The sequence below is a fragment of the Chlamydotis macqueenii genome, chromosome 26 (assembly GCF_036417535.1).
Source record: "Chlamydotis macqueenii isolate bChlMac1 chromosome 26, bChlMac1.mat, whole genome shotgun sequence".
Taxonomy (NCBI): domain Eukaryota; kingdom Metazoa; phylum Chordata; class Aves; order Otidiformes; family Otididae; genus Chlamydotis; species Chlamydotis macqueenii.
This window is the reverse complement of record NC_141581.1, coordinates 4,052,571-4,070,014: the sequence shown is the minus strand read 5'-3', so window position 1 is coordinate 4,070,014 and position 17,444 is coordinate 4,052,571. Positions and strand designations below refer to the sequence as shown.

General features: G+C 64.5%; 3 protein-coding genes across 3 annotated transcripts; all 3 read left to right on the top strand.

Moving 5' to 3' along the window:
• Window positions 1-2,856: 2,856 nt before the first annotated feature.
• MADCAM1 (mucosal vascular addressin cell adhesion molecule 1) lies at window positions 2,857-5,553 on the top strand. Its single transcript, XM_086767194.1, has 5 exons — window positions 2,857-2,905; window positions 3,586-3,852; window positions 3,966-4,280; window positions 4,606-5,274; window positions 5,429-5,553. The coding sequence occupies exons 1-5, from the start codon at window positions 2,857-2,859 to the stop codon at window positions 5,551-5,553; spliced, it is 1,425 nt and encodes a 474-aa protein (XP_086623320.1).
• A 940-nt stretch (window positions 5,554-6,493) lies between these two features.
• TPGS1 (tubulin polyglutamylase complex subunit 1) lies at window positions 6,494-8,447 on the top strand. Its single transcript, XM_086767203.1, has 2 exons — window positions 6,494-6,783; window positions 6,957-8,447. The coding sequence occupies exons 1-2, from the start codon at window positions 6,494-6,496 to the stop codon at window positions 7,486-7,488; spliced, it is 822 nt and encodes a 273-aa protein (XP_086623329.1). The 3' UTR covers window positions 7,489-8,447.
• A 976-nt stretch (window positions 8,448-9,423) lies between these two features.
• CDC34 (cell division cycle 34, ubiquitin conjugating enzyme) lies at window positions 9,424-15,361 on the top strand. Its single transcript, XM_086767207.1, has 5 exons — window positions 9,424-9,732; window positions 12,924-13,010; window positions 13,311-13,408; window positions 13,779-13,913; window positions 14,461-15,361. Exons 1-5 carry the CDS (start codon window positions 9,556-9,558, stop codon window positions 14,669-14,671), a joined length of 708 nt encoding a protein of 235 aa, XP_086623333.1. The 5' UTR covers window positions 9,424-9,555; the 3' UTR covers window positions 14,672-15,361.
• Window positions 15,362-17,444: the final 2,083 nt, after the last annotated feature.

Sequence of the window (17,444 nt, the reverse complement as noted above, 5' to 3'; positions counted from 1 at the left end):
CGGGGGCCAGCGCTCGCCCCTCTGTGGTTTGTCTTTCCCCACTGAACTGTTTTGTTTCCTGAGAAATGCCTCTGGACCGAGCATTGCCCAGCGAGAGCCCCCTGCTCCTGCCCCTCAGGAGGAAGCACCATCGGCTTCCAGGAAAAATGGAAAACCAGCAACCTTTGCTCTGACCCAAAAGGTTTCCTGTTGGGTGGAAAACTGTCCCAGTGCCTAAGCTTGCTCTTTCCGCCCTGCGTCTGCAACCTGGTGAGCTCCTTGCCGTGTTTGGGGCAGGGAGAGCTGCCTCGGGGACGGAGAGGAGGTCCTGCTACTCTGTTAAAGACTCGGATCCCGAGCCAGTGGTGGAGCGGGAACGGCAGTGGGACACTGCACTGAGGGAGAGCTCGGGGCCAAACCTGCCAGAGCCGCCTTGGAGGCCCGCTGCCACGCTGCTTGGAGCTTGGACGAGTCCCCCGACCTCTCCCTGGCTCCGTAACTGTGCCAGCAGAGCTGGTCCTCATGGAGTTGGAGGTTTATGAGGTTTCCGTAACTCAGATTTCCTCTGCGACTGTGTTGCCCGTCTGCCTTGCACGGCGAAGGCCGGGGCAGCTCCCAGGCACTCGCGGCGTCAAGTGCTCTGCGAGCCCCGAACCGGAGGAAGTGCATCACAAGGCGCTGCACTTTCTGGTAGCTATTAATTTCCTGATCACCAGTCCGGGAAAGCTTCTTTTTAAAAGAAAGGTCTGCTCCGTAAGTGCTCAGGTCTGCCTTGGACGCTGATTTATGGGTTTTTCTTTTTCTCACCTGAAGCACCATTTTTAAAGGCACCTGGGGCTTGGGGTGCGATGCTGAGGGCTCACGGAGAGCCGCCTCTCGTGGGAACGTCGCTCTGGCTCCCAACAGCTGCTGCCGCTTTGCCCCCCAGCTCGCAGGCGGAGGATGTGCAGCTCCACAGCCCCTGGTACTGGGCATGGAACTGGCAGGCGCGGGTGCCGAAAAGCCAGGGCCGCTCCCCGTGGGACCTGTGGGTGTTGGTCCGGCATTGTAGGAGCCCCAGCAGAAAGCCGGACCAGACCCTGGCCAAGGGCTGCTTCAGGGCTTGGATATTTTATTTTTTTTAACTGTGTTTTGCCCCTCCTGCCCCAAAATCTTGTAGCATCAAGCATAGTCTGTGTGGATAGTATTTCCCTTCTTTAAACTCGGTGACATCACAAAGCACTCCCTCCCCAGTGAAGGAACCCATCGCTTGGGGTTTACCCTCTCTGCAAACCACCGCAGGGGTGCAGCCTGTGCAGCCCCGACCGTTCCCGCCCGGGGCCTTGGCGAGGCGGGCGCCGCGGATCCGGGCTGTGGGAGCGGGACGGGGAGGGAAACCCTGACACCGTGTGTGTCCCCGGCTCGCTGCCGGGAAGAGCCCGGCCGGCGCGTGGAGCAGCCCTGGCCACGCTTGCCCCATGGCAGGGCTCTGGCGGCTGCTGGAAACTCCGGGAAGTGGCTCTGTTAACACAGGATGGAAGGAACAAAACCTCCAGAGCCATTAATCACCCGGCTTCAGCTGAATGTGCATATTCGATGGCAGCTGTTTACAGAGCACTTCCCTTGCTCGGAGGCCTCGCGAATCGTCTGAGGATTAATTACCCGGCATCCCGAAAGGATGCGCGACGCGCCCAGTGCCGGGAGCTGCCTCTCCAGAGAGTTCCCGGATGGGAAACGGCCGGGTCGTGCGGCTGATTTTCCACATTCTGGCACAGGAGGTGCTGCTGGCACCTTCCCTGGCCCCAGCCACAGCCTGGCGGGATGGGATGGGGCAGAACCAGGCCCATCTCTTCCCGCGGAGCTGGGTAGGAGCAAGGATGCGATGCCAGCCCCGCCACGGACAGGCGACATAGGCTGTGCCAGGGCGTTGGGGGTAGATAACGAGGGGTAATCAACACCTTCCGTGTAGTAACACTTCCCTTCTATACCGTAAAATCAACGCTCCCAGGAACACCTACTTTTATCCCTGAAAACGCTCTGGTTTTGGGAATAAATGTTGTTTGTGGGAATAAATGTTTGTGGTACAGAGCAACACCAGAGCCTGGAGCTGGACACCTCCTCCCTCTGCCCTGGGGATGCACCTTTCCAAACCCCACGTTTCGGGGCAGTCGGGGCTCAGGGCCATCTTCCTGCCTTTGTGCTGCTGCCCGGGCTGCGATGGGAGCTGCTGGCTCCCGAGGCCCACGTTCCCACAGGGATCCTGATGGGATATGCCCTGGGCAGGTGCTGCAGCCGTGGGCTCCTCTCCCTCCACCCCGCAGGCAGCCGTGCTCGCTGGCGATGCCGAACACGGGCCCTGGCCCTGCTTTTGGGGCAGGGGGTCTCAGGCAGCCCCTCCGACAGACAGACATCACCGTCTGCTCGGCAGTGCCATGTCCCACTAAGGTTCCTTTCGGCTGGTGGTGCTGGGGGCATGAAAAGGGCTGGTTTGCCAGGGGTCCTGCTGGAGCCCAGTGAGAACTGGGGAAGGAACAGGATTTTGGCCGTGTCGTGGGGTGCAGGAGCCTGCGCGGGGCTGCCTGGTGAGGGTGATGGGGGTCTCTGCAGACCAAGGGCTCTCCCGAGTTTGGGGCTGCGGGGCTGGGTGTTGTGCAAGACTTGACCTTGGAAGAAAATAAGAAAACCTCCCTCTGGAAATACCCCTCGGGCTGGAAAGTCGTGGAGGCCCTGGGGCCGGTGCTCGTGGGGGCGGTTCCTGCAGAGCTTAAGAAGGGCTGAGGACGGGGCTGGTGGCCAGAAGGAGACAGCCCCGGCCGGCGGCGTTCGCTCCCTGGAAGGAGGCAAGGAAGGAAAACCAGCCCTTGCTGCTGCGCTACCCTGCCGCTGGCTCTGTGGGCGATGGAGCCGGCTCCTTTCCTCCTCCTCGGCTTGCTGTGGGGCTGCAGCGGTGAGTGCCGTGGGGACCACGAGCTGTCCCGATCCCTTAACCCGCCGTGCTGCGCGGCCCTGCCCGCTGCTCTCTTCGCGTTGCCGCATGGCACCGGGGCCAACGGGTCCCCAGGGTGTCCCCGCTGCTGAGCCCCGACAGCCGCCGTGTCCCACGTGCGTCGCTGCTGCAGCGCTCCTCGTCCCGGCGCTCAGAGCCACGGAGCGTGCCGCCGTGCCAGCGACAGCACGTGCCTGGCCGCAGTTTGCTGTCTCGCTGCCAGAACTGCGGCGATGCTGGTGAAGGATGAGAGCTGGGGGGGAAGGGGTGTTTGGGGTAATTTCCCCAAGAAATGGCTGGAAAATCTTGCTGGTAAACCGAGACGGATCAAGCGGCAATGCCTGCAACGGAGCAGACCCGGGCGGGCCATCGCCACAGGCTCCGTGGCACTCCTGATGGCGGTGAGCGGCTGCCCCGGGACGGTGGCATTGCGGGGGAAGCCTTGGCCGCCCCTAACGAGCCCTCGCTAATGAGCAGTGCCCCCTCCACGGTGATGGAGATGGAGCTTGTGCGGCACCTGAGTGCGACCGTCCACTTCTCAGCAAACGAGGGAACCGGCGCCCCGTTTGCCTCGTAAACAACCGGGTTCTGCTGATTGTCCCCTTCCCTAAACCCCACGGTTTCCTCCTTCCTCTCTCCAGGGCGACCGGCTGACAAGCTGGTGGTGGTGCCGCAGGAGCCGGTGGTGCCGTACGGGGGCTCGGTGCAGCTGAACTGCTCCCTGGCCTGCGCGAGGGGCACGGTGCAGTGGAAGGGGCTGGACACCAACCTGGCGGGCATCACCTTCTTCCCCACCCACAGCATCCTGCACATCAGCAACGCCGTGGTCGCCATGGCGGGCACCAAAATCTGCCAGGGGGTCTGCCACAGGCAACACTACCAGCGCACCGTCAATCTGAAAGTCTATGGTAAGCGTCCCCCAGTCCGTCCCTCACTGCCTCCCCAGCAAAGTCCTGCATCCCCCGTTCCTCCCGAGCAGCGGTGCCAAAAATCACCGCTGAAGCTGCAATTCCTCTCTCAGCCCTCCCGGACACGCTGCAGCTGGAGGCAGACCCCCCCGTCCCAGAGCCAGGGCAGCCTGCCAGCCTGCGCTGCTCGGCCCAGGGGGTGTACCCGCTCACGGGGCTGCGGCTCACCTGGTACCGCGGGGACCAGGCGCTGGAGGATTCAGACTTCGATGCCACCGAGACCAACGAGGAGCTGTTTGACATCACGTCCACGCTGCTGGTGGCAGGGACGGAGGTGGGAGAAGGGGTGGAGTTCCGGTGCGAGGTGACGCTGAGCGTCGGGCAGGAGACCTTCACCCGGGTGGCGTCTGCGGTGGCGAGCGCTGGGGGTGAGTGCCGGTGCGCAGCTGGGGACCCGGGTTTGCGCGCTGCCCCGTCTGCTGGAGCCGACCCCCGTTGCCCTGCGCAGCCCCCATTTCTGCACCGCTCTGCAAATTTCCCCTTGTCCCCATCCCTGTCCCCGCTGCCGTGCCAGCGGTGCCGGTTTACTCCTGCTCACTGCCTCTCCCTGCCCAGGGCGGGCTGCGTCCGTGGGGTGGAGGAGGATGGTGTGGGCGGAGGGGGCTGTCACCCCGTGGGGATAACACGTGCCAGAGAGGTTTCATCCCAGCTCTGAGGCGCAGCGAGGCCACCCGTGACCTGCTGTGTTCACAGCTGTGACGGAGCAGCCGGTGGCCACGGCCACCTCCGCCGGGAGCCCCCAGACAGCGGCAGCTACGACAGTGAGCCCCAGCACAGCCAGCCCCGTGACCACCACAGCGCTGCCCCCGGAGCCGAGTGTCCCCACACACGGTCCCGCCACAGCCTTGACCGCCACACCGTGGGAGCCCGACGCTGAGACCATTCCGGAGCTGGCTGCTGGTGCCGAACCCCGCTCCACAGAGCGCCCTGCTCCCTGGGACCTCGTAACAGGCAGTCCCGCGGCACAGCCAGCCACCACCACGCTCCCTGGCTCCGGCACCGCGAGCCCCCCAGCTGAGGCGCAGGGGACGGCTGGGGACAGCATCAGCTGGAGCTCTGCGACGGGGACAGGGCCGTCCGTGGGGACGTCGCCCGCCTGCAGCCTGCAGATCTGGTCGCTGCCTCCCAACGTGACTCAAGGCAGGGCCCTGCGCATCGAATGCCGGGCGTGGTGCGCCGGGAACGCCACCGTCCGCTGGCTGCGGACCCCCGTGGCTCTCTCGCAGTACCGGGAAGAGGTGGCGGGCAGCAGCTCCACGCTGCAGCTGGACCGCGCCGAGCCCCGGCACCAGGGCCACTACCAGTGCGTTCTGCTCGGCCACCGCTCCCAGGTGGTTAGTCTGCAGCTGACGGTCTCAGATGGTGAGTGGTGGGCTGCAGCCCCCTCTCCTGTACCCCCCATTGCTTGGGCTTGGGCTGCAGCGAGTTGTGTTAGTGCTCTGTCTGGTGCTGGGGGGTGTTCGCTGCCGTGGGCAGAGTCTGCCTGCAACTCTCGGTCCTTCTTGTGTCTTTGCAGATCCGTCTAGCGCAGGCCCTGCCATCGCTTCGGGGACAACGGTCTCACTCTTGGGACTGATTGTGACCAGTGTCATATCTCATCGCCTGTGGAAGCGATTCAGATCTCAGTACGAGCTGCCCTAGGAGCGGGAGCTGCCTACAGACACCCACAGCCCTCCGGACCAGTCCCTGCCGTCGCCCGTTCTGCTGCTGGCCTCACCCAGCCCCTGGGACGAGGATGGACCCCAGTTGCCGTGCTCACGGCGGGGACTGGTGGGGTGTGGGATGCTGCTGTGAGACCTGAGAGAAGAGCAGCCCCCGCCCCACGGGAAGCGATCTGCGACCCAGAGGCCTCCAAGCTGCCGCTGCTTCTGGAAGCTTCATCCCTGCCGCAGGCTGCTGCCGCCCGGGACGCTGAGGGCGTTGTGAGGGCAACGGCTGCGCTGTCCTGGGAACTCTCGGCCCCCGGGGCCCGTAGCCCGCTGCTCGGAGGAGCTGGCGCGAGTCCTGCGGGAGAGGAGAGGCTGGGGGCTGCCCCTGCGACCCCGCGAAAGGGTACGGGGGGAAGGCAGAGGAGGGGGACGGGGACAGTCCTGGGGCTGGATCACGTTGGGTCGGTGCTGAGGGGGCCCGGGGGCTCCCGGTAGCCACAGAGATGGGCGGGAGAGCCCATGGCCGGTTGGAGGAGAGCAGGGCCCGGGCGGGGCGGGGCGCGGAGCTCCAATAAAAGGCGGAAACACCGTCCCAACCCTGAGCAAGTGTCTGTTCGGCCGGGACGGGGGCGGCCCCGCGGCGGCACCGGGCCTGCGGGAGGCCCCGCGCAGCGCCCGCAGCGCGCCCGGTTGCTAAGGGCGGGGCACCTGCCCGGAGTAGTCATGGCGGCCGGGGCGCCCCGCGGCAGAGCGGCTCCTTTGCCCATACCTAAGATGGCGGCCCGCGGCCTCACCCAATGGCGGCGCCCTGGCCTGCCTTCGCGCCCGCCGATTGGCTGCCAGTGTGTAAGATGGCGGCGCGGGAACTTCCCGCCCCCCGCGGAAGAGCGGGCCAAGATGGCCGGAACCCGCCTTGCCCGCCCGCAGCCAAGATGGCGGCGTACGAGAAGCGGCGGGCGGCTGCCCCGGCGGCGGGCAGCGGGCTGGAGAGCGAGGCGGAGTTCCTGCTGCGGGCCGGGGTCACCGCCATGGTGCGGGAGGCGCTGCTGAAGGTGCTGGAGGCGCGGCCCGAGGAGCCCGTCTCCTTCCTGGCCGACTACTTCGAGCGGCTGGTGCTGGGCAGCCCCGGCGCGGCGGGCGAGGCCGCCGCGGAGCTCCCGGGGCCGCCGCAGCGCCTGGCCCGGGCGCTGTGGTACGTGCGGCTGGCTCACCACTCCCACAGGTGCGGACGGCCGGCGGCGGGGGGCGAGGGGGCGGCGGACTACAGCTCCCGGCGTGCCCCGCGGCTTCGCCATCTCCGCGCCGGCGGGCGGGCGCCCGGGGCACGCTGGGAGCTGTAGTTCGGGGTGGGCGGGGCTGAGGCCGCGTGTGTGTGTCTGTGCCGTGTCGCGACAGGACGGCCTTCGACAGCAACGCCGGCGCGGCCTACGAGGTGCTGGGCGCCGGCGGCCGGCGGCGGAAAGCGGGCGTGGACGGGCGGCTGTACAGCGAGCTGCTGCGGCGCATCTGCCAGCACGGGGGAGCGCCCACGGAGGCGGCGGCGGCGCTGCTGGGGCGGGTCCGCTGCCGCGACCACGAAGCCGTGCCTTTCGACGTCTTCCGCTATGGCGTCCTCACCTGCTTCGTCCTGCTGGAGTTCGCCGCCAAGGCAGACGCGCTCTTCGGCGTCCTGGACGGCGGCTCCGGCGCCGCCGACGGGAGGGTCTGCCAGGCCGTGCTGCGGGCGCTGGAGGACGCGCTGGGTGCCGGGCACTGCTCTGTCCCCAGCCGCTACCTGGAGGCGGGCTCCAAGCTGGGGCCGGACGGCCTGGCCTTGGCCATGGACCGGGCGCTGCAGGAGAGGAAGCTGGGCACCTCCATGAGCAGGGAGGAGTTCCTGAAAAAAGCCACCGCCTTGTTCATCGCAAAAGTGAAGCCCGTTGAGTAACGCCCGGCTGGGAGCAACGCTGACTGCGGCCGCTTCGGCCTCTGCAAGTGCTCCGCGCAGAACCATTTACGCGAAGCGGGCTCTGGACCCCGGCGCTAACCTGGACGGCGAGCACCGGCGACTGGTCAGGCGCTTCCCGGAGAGCCCGGGTCTGCCCGACAAGAGATTCCCCATTTCCGTGCTCCCTTCTTTTTCATTTGAGCGGGACAGGCGCCCAGCCACCCCCAGCGCCGGATGCGTCCCCATGGGGCTGTGCCTCTCCCAGCCGCGGCTCCTCCGGTCTGGCCGGTGTTAGTAAATCTTTATTAGCCGTTAACTGGGGGCTTGCAAGGGGACCTGTAAACTGTAGGGCGGCGTTAGTCATTAAAAATGAGGCAGAATAAAGTAAACATGGGGCTGGACCTCCAGATTTCCTGCGGTTTCCGCCTAGCCCTGGCAATGTCACGTTTTGCAGCTTCCGCGGGGAACTTGGTTTCTGCTTTTGAGTTTGTTTCACCTGTGTGGATTCGCACGTAAATACAGGGCTGGTACAAAGTGCGAGACAACGCGTTCTATTAAGCAAAATGTTTTAAACGCGCAGCGGGTGAGGAACGGCCGGCTGGGAAGCAAACCTCGCTGGGAAGGGCTGCCTCTGCCGGCAGCCGGGCTGCGAGGCGACGAGCTGTCCCTGCTGCCTCCTCGCTCGCCGCTTACCCCGCCGCCTCTGGCCGCTGTGGTCTGGACTCTTGAAGATCGACGCTCATACCGGAGCGATGACGCCTCAAGCGAAGCTGCCGAGCGCTGCGGATCTGGGACGTGGCACGCCGGGTCAGCGCCAAAGCCGGTTCCCTGAGGTCACAGCTGGCTTTTGAACAGAGATGTGTTGAACCGTGTGTTATTTATTCGAACTTGTCTGTGTTAATTATTTATACTCTGCAATTATTGGTTTACTGTAAGACATTAAAGCTTTTTATTATTTTTTTAGTGGCCAATTTCTTTACTGCCTGCAGCAGCGCTTGGATCCTTGAGGCAGTCTCTGTCTTCGGGGGTCGACGTCAGCAGCCCGTAGCAACCTGCGATGGGAGGACAAAGCACTTGGAGTTGCTACCAAAAAAAAAAAGAGAGAAGCTGGGAGGATGCCCTTCACGCTCTGGGCTGTTTGTGTTGTTTTGCTGAGCGGATGTTTTGATCCCTGCGGGCAGGAGGGGCGCTGCCTGGAGCCAGTTCCGGGTGAGGCTGCGGGCAGCGGCTCCTGAGGAAAGCGCAGGTGACAGGCTATGACGTGGGGGGAGGTGGGAGAAATCTTCTCTGCTGGGGCTGTGCCAGGAGCAGCTTGAATTCCAGACGCTGCTTTGTGAAATGCTGCGAGGTACGACCTAGGTGTAGTAATTGTGCCAAGTGCTTCCTCCTGGCTGGCGGGTGCGATGGGCCGCTGCAGTGCAAACCACTTTGCTCCCACTCAGCGCTGACCTGAAGCGGCGCGGCTGCATTGCGAGCACCGGGGCTGCGGCCCGGGGTGGGATTTAGCGTTGGCCCGTGTGCTGAGGGTGTCTTGGCCCCGGTGGGGGGGCACCGGGGAGCCCGAGGCCTGCGCTCCGGCCTGCACGGCTGCTCTCTGAGGGTTTGCGCGGCGGGAAAGCTGGCTGCGCGGGTGGGGGAGGCCGGGAGCATCGATGCGCGCTGCCAAAGCGGGGGTCGCCGCCATCCCGGCCCCCGCAACTGCGGGGCGGCGGCGCGGCCCGAGGGAACGAGCGCCCGCCGCGCCGCACGGCCTGCCGGGAACCAGCGCCCGCCCCGGGACAGCGCTGCGCTGTGATAGGCGGACAGCGCTCGGGGGAGGAGCCAGCTCCCCGCCCCGCCCCCTGCGCCGGCGGAGCGCGCTGATAGGCGGACATCGTCCGAGTGGGAGGGGCCTGCGCCGACCCCGCCCCGCGCGAGCGGACTACAGCTCCCGCCGTGCCCCGCGCGGCTGCGCTCGGAGCGGCCGCGGAGCAGCAGGACCCGTGTCCGCCGCCCCCCTCCCCGCAGCGGCTGTCGCGTCTACGCCGGTTCCCGGCTTCGCTCGCGGCCTACCCCAGCTTCTTCGGTATGGCGCGGCCCCTTGTGCCCAGCTCGCAGAAGGCGCTGCTGCTGGAGCTCAAAGGGCTGCAGGAGGAGCCCGTGGAAGGGTTCCGGGTCAACTTGGTGGACGAGGGGGACCTCTACAACTGGGAGGTGGCCATCTTCGGTCCCCCGAATACCTACTACGAAGGCGGGTACTTCAAGGTGAGGGGTTGGGGGCCGCAGAGGGGCGTGCGGTGTCGGGAGGACCGAGTTCTCGAGGAGGTGAAGAAGCTCTGGGGGCGTGGGGGGGGCTTGGTGTGTGGATAGGGAGACCTGGGGGGCAGGGGTGTGCGGTAGGACATGGGGCCGAGGAGGGGCGAGGGCAGAGTAGGTGGTGTTGGGGCACGCACTGGGGGGAGGATGCCTTGGGAAGGGATTTTGGAAGGGAGAGAGACTGCAGGAGAGTGGGGAGACCCTGGGAGGGGGTCTTGGGAGGTTGAGTTGGGTACTGAGGGGGCATAATAGGGGTGCTCCTGGGCTCGAGGGGATGCTGAGGGTCAGGGAGACCCGAGTCTGCATGTTGACACCTTGGGGGTGTTGAGGCTTTGGGAGCTGGGGTGGCCCTGGGGTTCCTGCAAGGAGAAGCCAGCATGAGGAAGGGAGCCTGCCTGCAGGTGGCTGCTGCCAAACTGGGCAAGGATTCCTTCAATCTGAAGGGAGATTTGGCCCCCCGGCACTCAGCCTCCAAGGGTTATTTCTCCTTCCTGCCCCCTCCATCCTCCTGGAGAGCTCGGGCTCGCTGGTGTTCCTGCTCTTGGAGGGGATCGAGGTCATCGCCACCAAACCAGAGGAAAGAGACAAAGGACTCTCCTGTGCGGGCACAGGCGGCTCGGGCTGAGTGCGCAGCAGCTCGAGCTGGGTGGGGAGCGAACGTCGTGGTTGTGTTTGGGGTTTGAGATGGGGGACATGGCGTGCGCGGCCTGGCTGTGCAGTCCCTGTCGGGAGGATGGGTATGTGCTCTTCCTGGGTGTTGTGCAACCTGCGTAGCTGTTTTCTTCCTCTTTCTCATCCTCCCTCCTCCGCTACGAGCTCTTCTATCTTCATCCTGTTGCTGGCAGGGTGGGGATGCACCGGGGGTGACTCAGCCTGAGGGTCAGCTGTGCCTGAGAAGCTGGCAGGTTTGTTTTTCCTGTGGAGCAGTGGCAGGCAAGTCTGATGCTTCAGAGTCAGGTTTTATTTCTTCGCTTAAATGGAGTTGTTTTTTTTTTCCCTTAGCCTCTTTTGGCACTAGGCCCTTTGAACTCACCCTTTCGGCAGCTCATGCTCCTGTTTTGCGCCTGAGAGCTTCCAGACTCACTGCTGAGTGGCAGTAGATGAGACTTTCTGCATAACAGGGAGGGGGCCGAGTCCTCGTCCAGCCCGTGGTGACATCGGCCTGTTTGTGTACGGCAAAGCCGGGTTGCTTTCCAAGCCCCCTTCTGGAACGCTTTGCCTGTGGCCGGTTTTGTTCTGATCCCCTCTGGCACAACAAAGGGGATTATTCTGCGAAGTTCAGCTGTTTGGCCGGAGCCCAGCACGGGGCTGCGTGTCACTCTGCGTGCGCGTGCCGCCCTGAGCGGCCTGAAGCTCCATGCACGCACAAAACGCATCCAGCCCCAGCTGCTGCCGTGCTTTTCCTTCGTTCCACCCCTCGTCCCGCGCCGCGGAGCCGTCAGACAAAGGGCCAGCCTGGGAGACGAGGTGGCAACGTGCGTGAGGACGGACCTGCCGCCGTCCTGGGCGCCTCGGACTCGCCGGAAGATCGACTTGGGTCAGGGACAGAGCCTGGCAGGGTGGGAAGGGGTCGGAGAGCGGAGGCGTTTGACCCTGGGGTGGAGTTGATGTTGGTCAGGGCAGATGCCTCCCTGCCTTCTACGCGAATTTTTTAACGGCTGTAAGCTGACCACTGAGTCTGGCAGAGTCACCGATTGTCGAGGCTGAATTCCAGAAGCGTCCGAAGCCCCGTTTGCAGTTTCCCTCCTGAATCGGGCTTGCGCCGCGCTTGTTCCGCAGGTGGATAGCGATCCCGGGTCACTGTCCCCTGCTGCTGGGCAGAGCCGGGCTAGTTCACGCTGTCCCTGCACGGAGCCAGCGTCTCAGTTCTCGCATACGCAAACTTTTGGCTTTTTTGGGAGCGGCACCTGAACTTCGCTTCCAGAGCCTGGCAACACCTGCGAGCCCCAACAATCACCGCAGGCTGCGCAGCAACGCGGGGAGAACCTGCCCCCGTCCTCCTGGGATGCCTGGGCAGCAGCTCTCCGGGGAGGATGAGGATGCTGCTGTACGTCTCCGTGCCTCCTCAGGCTTTGCCGACATCGGGCCTGTCTTTTTGGCCTGCCCTGCTCCCTCAGTTTTTGTGGCTGTTGCCCGCAGGAGAAGCCGGTGGTGGGACGGTTGTCTCTGGCGCTGGAGTCATGGGCTGCGGCGTGATCTTCATGTGCTTTTATTTTTAGCACCTGAGTTACACGCTGTGGCCACTTTTGACTTGGTCTTTTTTTTTCTTTTTTTTTTTTTTAACAGTGCCGGGTTATTTTTAGCGATTCAGTGCGTTAATCGGAGCACTGAGCACCTGATGCTTCCTTCCCTGCGAGCTCTGAAGGGTAAACAGCCTTTTCTCTGGTGGCACGGCTCTCGTGTCCCTACAGCAGGACCGGGGATGACCCCGGACTCGCAGTCTTGGCTCCAAACGCCGCTCGGTTTGTTTGGGCGTGCGGCCCGAGCTGTGCCCCCAGCCCCATCTGCTTTCCCAGCAGCAGTGGAGCTGCCCGCCGGGGACGCGTGGCCCTGCCAGCGCCATCGAGCAGCTCCGCTGTCCCTTTGTCTGAAGACTCTTTCTGGCCGTTGTCGTGCTTTGCCATCGAGGCAAACCTGCCGGTCCTGAAGGTTTCCTCCCCGCTTTAGTGGTGTTTTCCTCCTGCTCTGGCCAAACACCAGCACACCGCTCTTCCTAGAGCATCGGAAGCCAATGTGGCGGTGTGGCAGCGGTCACTGGGCGGTGCCACGCTGGGGACGTGCCCCTTCTCAAGGCAGCGCTGGCCAGGAGTCGTCAGCTGCGTCCCGTGGTCCTGACAGCCGGCGGAGAGCCCCGGGTTAGCAGGAGCGGGCCCCAGTGGAGAAGGGGTTCCGGGGCGGGACGGCTGGGAAGCAGTAGCTGGTGCTGCCGCAGCTCATGGGCCCATCCGCTCGCCTTCCTCTGCGTGGTGGCAGAGCGGTCACGCTGATGGCGTTCTGCCTGTGGAGCCGGCTGGCACGGAGGCTCTGTCTCTGCGGGAGCGCAGCTGGACTTGGCGGAGGTTCCTTTTTCCTAGTGCTGTGGTTTCCTTCCCTTCCTTATCACAAGCTGACGCTCGCTTCTCCTTATTGTTTCCCTGCAGGCTCGTCTCCGGTTTCCCATCGACTACCCCTATTCTCCTCCTGCCTTCAGGTTCTTAACCAAAATGTGGCACCCCAACATCTACGAGGTAGGTCGCCTGGGACAGCGTGGGGCGTCTTGGACAGGCAGGGGGGCACGTGTCCGTCTGTCGCAGCGGTACTGGATGAAAACACCGGTCTTTGTCTGGCATTGGAACCTCAGTGCCTTTGGCATTTAGTGCCTGGCACTGGAAACACAGCTAACGAGCTTACGACAGCCAGTCTCTTGTCCTGGAGCTGGATCCAGGTCAGCCAGGCTTTCCAGGCTTGAAGGGGACGGTGGATTCCTGCTTGTGGGTCGGACTGTGTCGGGTGGGCACAGAAGGATCCCGTTTCACCTGTGCTTTCAGACCGGTGACGTCTGCATCTCCATCCTCCACCCGCCGGTGGACGACCCGCAGAGCGGGGAGCTCCCGTCTGAGCGGTGGAACCCCACCCAGAACGTGCGGTAAGGGCTGCGTGAGGAGGGAGCCGCGGGCAGGAGGCTCGTCCGAGGGCAGGGGTGGGGAAACGGGGAGATGGGGGCTGCCTTCTGCTCCCAACGCCAGCGGGAGATGCCTGGAGGTTGTTGAAAGGCAGTATCTGGCATTCAAGCTGTGTGCTTTGCTGGAAACAGCAAAAAAAAAAAACCCAAAAACTTGCATGGGAACATGCATGACCTCGCTGAGGAACACCCTCGCTGGCGGGCCAGCACCAGGCTCTCCCCCTGACCCACGGGACGGGGCGGCACTGTGACACTGAGGCTGCTGGCGTTGCTGGGACGTGGGCAGTTGCCGACCCGCCTCAGCTCTTACCTGCTCGTGTTTCTCGATCGCCAGGACCATTCTCCTGAGCGTGATCTCGCTGCTGAATGAACCCAACACGTTTTCGCCAGCCAACGTGGACGCCTCGGTGATGTACCGCAAGTGGAAGGAGAGCAAAGGGAAGGACCGGGAGTACACGGACATCATCAGGTGTGTGCTAAGCTGAGCCCAGCGCTGTGGTTCTGTGGAGAAGACTCGCTAAGCTGCGACCTTGTAGGACACAAAGCATGTCAAGATCTTGAGGGCATGTCCTGCCCTGTTGAGTCCCCTCTGCAGGCTGGTAGGAGGAAAGGGTCCTGCTGTGACTGTGGCTTTCGGGAGAAGCGTGGCTGGGTAACGTGCCCAGCTTTGCTCTCAGCCTGAGTCCTGGACCTTTTTGGCTCCAGAGCTGAGGATCTGGGTTCACAGCAGAGGTGGTGCCAGCACAGCCTTGCTCTCAGGGCTGTCTCATGGGACCAGCACGTGAAGCTCCTGACCCGCAGACCTGGCGTGGCAAGGGGGACCCTCAGAGCACGTCACAGCGCAGCCGCGTTTGCTCCGTGGCGCGCTCTCTCCCTGCCCTTTCACCAGGCTTGTGCGGGTGAGCGACCCGCGAGCTGGGCTGTGAGAGGGGAAGTCTCCGCGGGGCGAGCCGCGCATGGTGACGTGCGTGCGCCGTGCAAAGCTCTGTCCTCACCCCCAGCTTCTCACCCTCCAGGAAACAAGTCTTGGGCACGAAGGTGGACGCTGAGCGGGATGGCGTGAAGGTCCCCACCACGCTGGCGGAGTACTGTGTGAAGACCAAGACTCCGGCCCCCGATGAGGGCTCAGACCTCTTCTATGATGACTATTACGAGGATGATGAGATGGAGGAGGAAGCAGACAGCTGTTACGGTGATGAGGATGACTCTGGCAATGAGGAATCTTGATGGCCCTCTGGCATTGCAAAACTTGCTATGAACTACAGAATTTTACCTCAACTAGGACAAGCTGGTTTGCATTTAGGATCTGTCAGCCCTGAAATTAACTCTCTACCTCGCAGGGAGACTGTTCTGCTCTTGCAAGGGAAATCCCACCACTGTCTTTGTAGAAAACAACCCACAAAAACAAGCCCTATTTTATAAACTTGCTGGGTGCGGGCGGGTGGGGAGGGAGAAGTCGTACTGGGGCGTTCGTGAATCCGCAGAAACCGGGGAGCTGGTGGCTCTGGCTGGATGAGGAGCGATGGCAAAACCTGGTGCTGGCTGCCCGTCGTTTGGGGAGGCTGTGGCGCCGGTAAGTGGCGCTTTGGCTGAGAAGCGTGTGAGCGTTGCGTAGCTTTTGCCAGCCTTTGAGGTGTCTGAGCAGGAAGGGCTGCAGCACGGGCACTGCTGCCCTCTGCCCCCGGTGGGGCCATCCCCAGCGGGACCCTTCCCGAAAACGCCGGAGCCGTGTTCGCAGTGAGCGCGTTGGGAAGGGCCGGGGCATCGGGCAGGACGTGCCCGGCGGCTGCCTGGCACCGGTGAGGCGTGGGGATGGGCTGTTTGTAGTTTTTAACTGGCTGGGAGGGACGGGGTAGTTCTGAGTCTTTCTGCTTCTGGTTTTTTTTGGAAACTATTTAATAAAGTACTCCAAGGGAATGGTGCTGTGGTGTGTGGGTGAGGCTCAGCCCTGCTCTGTGCCCAGGCTGCGGGGGTTTCTGTGTCAGCTCTCGACCGGCTCCTGCCCCCACAGCCCCGGCAGGGAGGGGTGGGTGGGCTAGCTGCTCTCCCAGGGCTGTGGGTGGGGGCTGCAGGGTGGCCTTGGGGGGCTTGCAGCAACTGTCTTCCCTCCCTCCCCGACCTCGCGGAGCGGGCAGGAGTGTGGGCGGGGTTGCCTTTGGCCTGGAGAGCGTTTCTGCCCTTCCTGGGGAGAGGAGGGTGCAGCATTCACCGTCTCTGCCCCGGAGCCATGGCCAACGCTTGGTCTCTGTCTGGGCAGAGAAGCAGGCTCCGCTGAGCCCTCGCAATCCTCCAGCACTGCACTGGGATGGTGGTTTTTTTCCCCTCCTGCTCCTCCAAGACCAGCCGTGCGGCGCAGGCAGCAGACGTGCCCGGGCAGCGCCTGGCTGCGCAGAGCGGGGGCCAACGGGTGCCCAGGGCCCTCGTGCCTGCTCTGATCTGGGCGCAACTGGGTGCGCCCCGAGCCCACAGGCCAGGACGGGCTGGGACGTGCGAGCTGCTGGGCTGCGGTGAGCTCCCAGCTGCGCAGCCGAGGGGCATTGCCGGCGCCTCGTCCTCCTGGGCTGGGGGGGGGTCAGCTCTGCCGCCAGCACCTCCGGGACATGGCGGGGATGCATCCCTGGCAAACCCAACCCTGGGGCTCTCTGCGAGCCTCCCAGCCCCCCCGGGCAGGGCTGGTCGGAGTGGTGACGAGGAAAACTTCCCCTGCCTGGAGTGGTGCAAATGGGATCAGGGTTGGAGTGACACCTGCGACTGCACGCGGCGAATGCACGTGCTTGGTTGCCTGAGGAAATGAGGCTAAAAGGTGAACAGGATTATTGTCGTTTTCTTCAGGCCTGGCAAACGGCTTCCAAGGTCACTCAGTCGGCAGCCCTGGCTGCTGGCTCGAAGCCAGCTCCCCTTCCTCTTCCCAGGGAGCTGCTCCACGTGCCCCCAGCAGCTTCCCGCACCCTGGCTCATCCCTGGCCATGAATGGCCGTGCCCGTGTGCCCCTTGCCTTCGCTGGCTCCTCGCAGGCAGTTGGCACCCCGCTGCACTCGCATGCTGCTGCAGGTGATGGGGTTGTGCTCCCAGCACTGCCCCCCAGGCCCTGGGGCATCGGGAGCGCCCCAAAAGAACCGGGCAGCTCAGAGAGGGGTGGTTTCCCTGCTGCTCGCTGGCCCCCCGTAACAGGAAGGCACTGGGGTACTGCACGGCCCCTCTCCTGCAAACCTGGATGGCTGAGAGCTCCCAGCAGCGCCAGCCACGCGACGTGCCGCAGGCTGCCCGGAGCGGAGCCGGTTCCTTGGGCAGAGAACGCCGTGGGCTGCCATGCTCTGCCCCGTTTCTGCGCCGCAGGAGCCGCGTCTGCAAAATCCCTCCGGGGGCGGCCGGGCAGGACCTGCCGGGGACAGACGCAGAACTTGGGGGAAGACACGTTCCAGGAGGATTCAGGAGTTTACAAGAGCCGGCGGATCCCCACGGAGAGCGTGGCGGGGAGCCACCGGCCCCATTGTTTCGGCTCTTCCTGACCCGCTCGGCCGCGAGCTTCCACCTGGCTCCCAGGGCCGGGTCAGTCGAGGGTCAGCTCCCAGGACGGGGAAGAGCTGGGGCCAGAGCCGCTGCCGCGCGGAGGCCCCTTCGCCCCGGCTGCCTCAGCGATGGGGGCCGGGGCGCCCGGCCCCGCTCGGTTATCGCTCGCCCCAGCCCCGCGGGGTTATCGGGCGGCCTCAGCCGGGCTGAGCGCCGGGGCCTTGGGGCCCAGCATCCCCTTGGCCTCACGGAAAATTCCGCCCGGGCTGAGCGCGAGTGGTTTTGTCCCGAGGGGGCTCGGCCACGCAGGGGCTGCCGGTTTGCCTTGGCGCGGGCCCCGCCGTTGTTCGCAGGAGCTATTGTCTCGGCCCGAGGAAGCGCCGCCCGCGTCCCTTCCCTTCCCGCACGTCCCGCTGCGGGGCCGCGGCCCCGTGGCCAAGGGACCCCCGCGGCCAAGAGCCTCCGTGGCTGGGGAAGGAAGGGGGGGCGG

Coding starts and splice junctions, on each gene's coding strand:
- MADCAM1 (XM_086767194.1), top strand. CDS start 2,857: ATGGAGCCGGCTCCTTTCCTCCTCCTCGGCTTGCTGTGGGGCTGCAGC. Junction 3,853..3,965: donor CGTCAATCTGAAAGTCTATG/GTAAGCGTCCCC, acceptor TTCCTCTCTCAG/CCCTCCCGGACACGCTGCAG. Junction 4,281..4,605: donor TGCGGTGGCGAGCGCTGGGG/GTGAGTGCCGGT, acceptor CTGTGTTCACAG/CTGTGACGGAGCAGCCGGTG.
- TPGS1 (XM_086767203.1), top strand. CDS start 6,494: ATGGCGGCGTACGAGAAGCGGCGGGCGGCTGCCCCGGCGGCGGGCAGC. Junction 6,784..6,956: donor CTGGCTCACCACTCCCACAG/GTGCGGACGGCC, acceptor GTGTCGCGACAG/GACGGCCTTCGACAGCAACG.
- CDC34 (XM_086767207.1), top strand. CDS start 9,556: ATGGCGCGGCCCCTTGTGCCCAGCTCGCAGAAGGCGCTGCTGCTGGAG. Junction 13,409..13,778: donor AACCCCACCCAGAACGTGCG/GTAAGGGCTGCG, acceptor CTCGATCGCCAG/GACCATTCTCCTGAGCGTGA. Junction 13,914..14,460: donor GAGTACACGGACATCATCAG/GTGTGTGCTAAG, acceptor CTCACCCTCCAG/GAAACAAGTCTTGGGCACGA.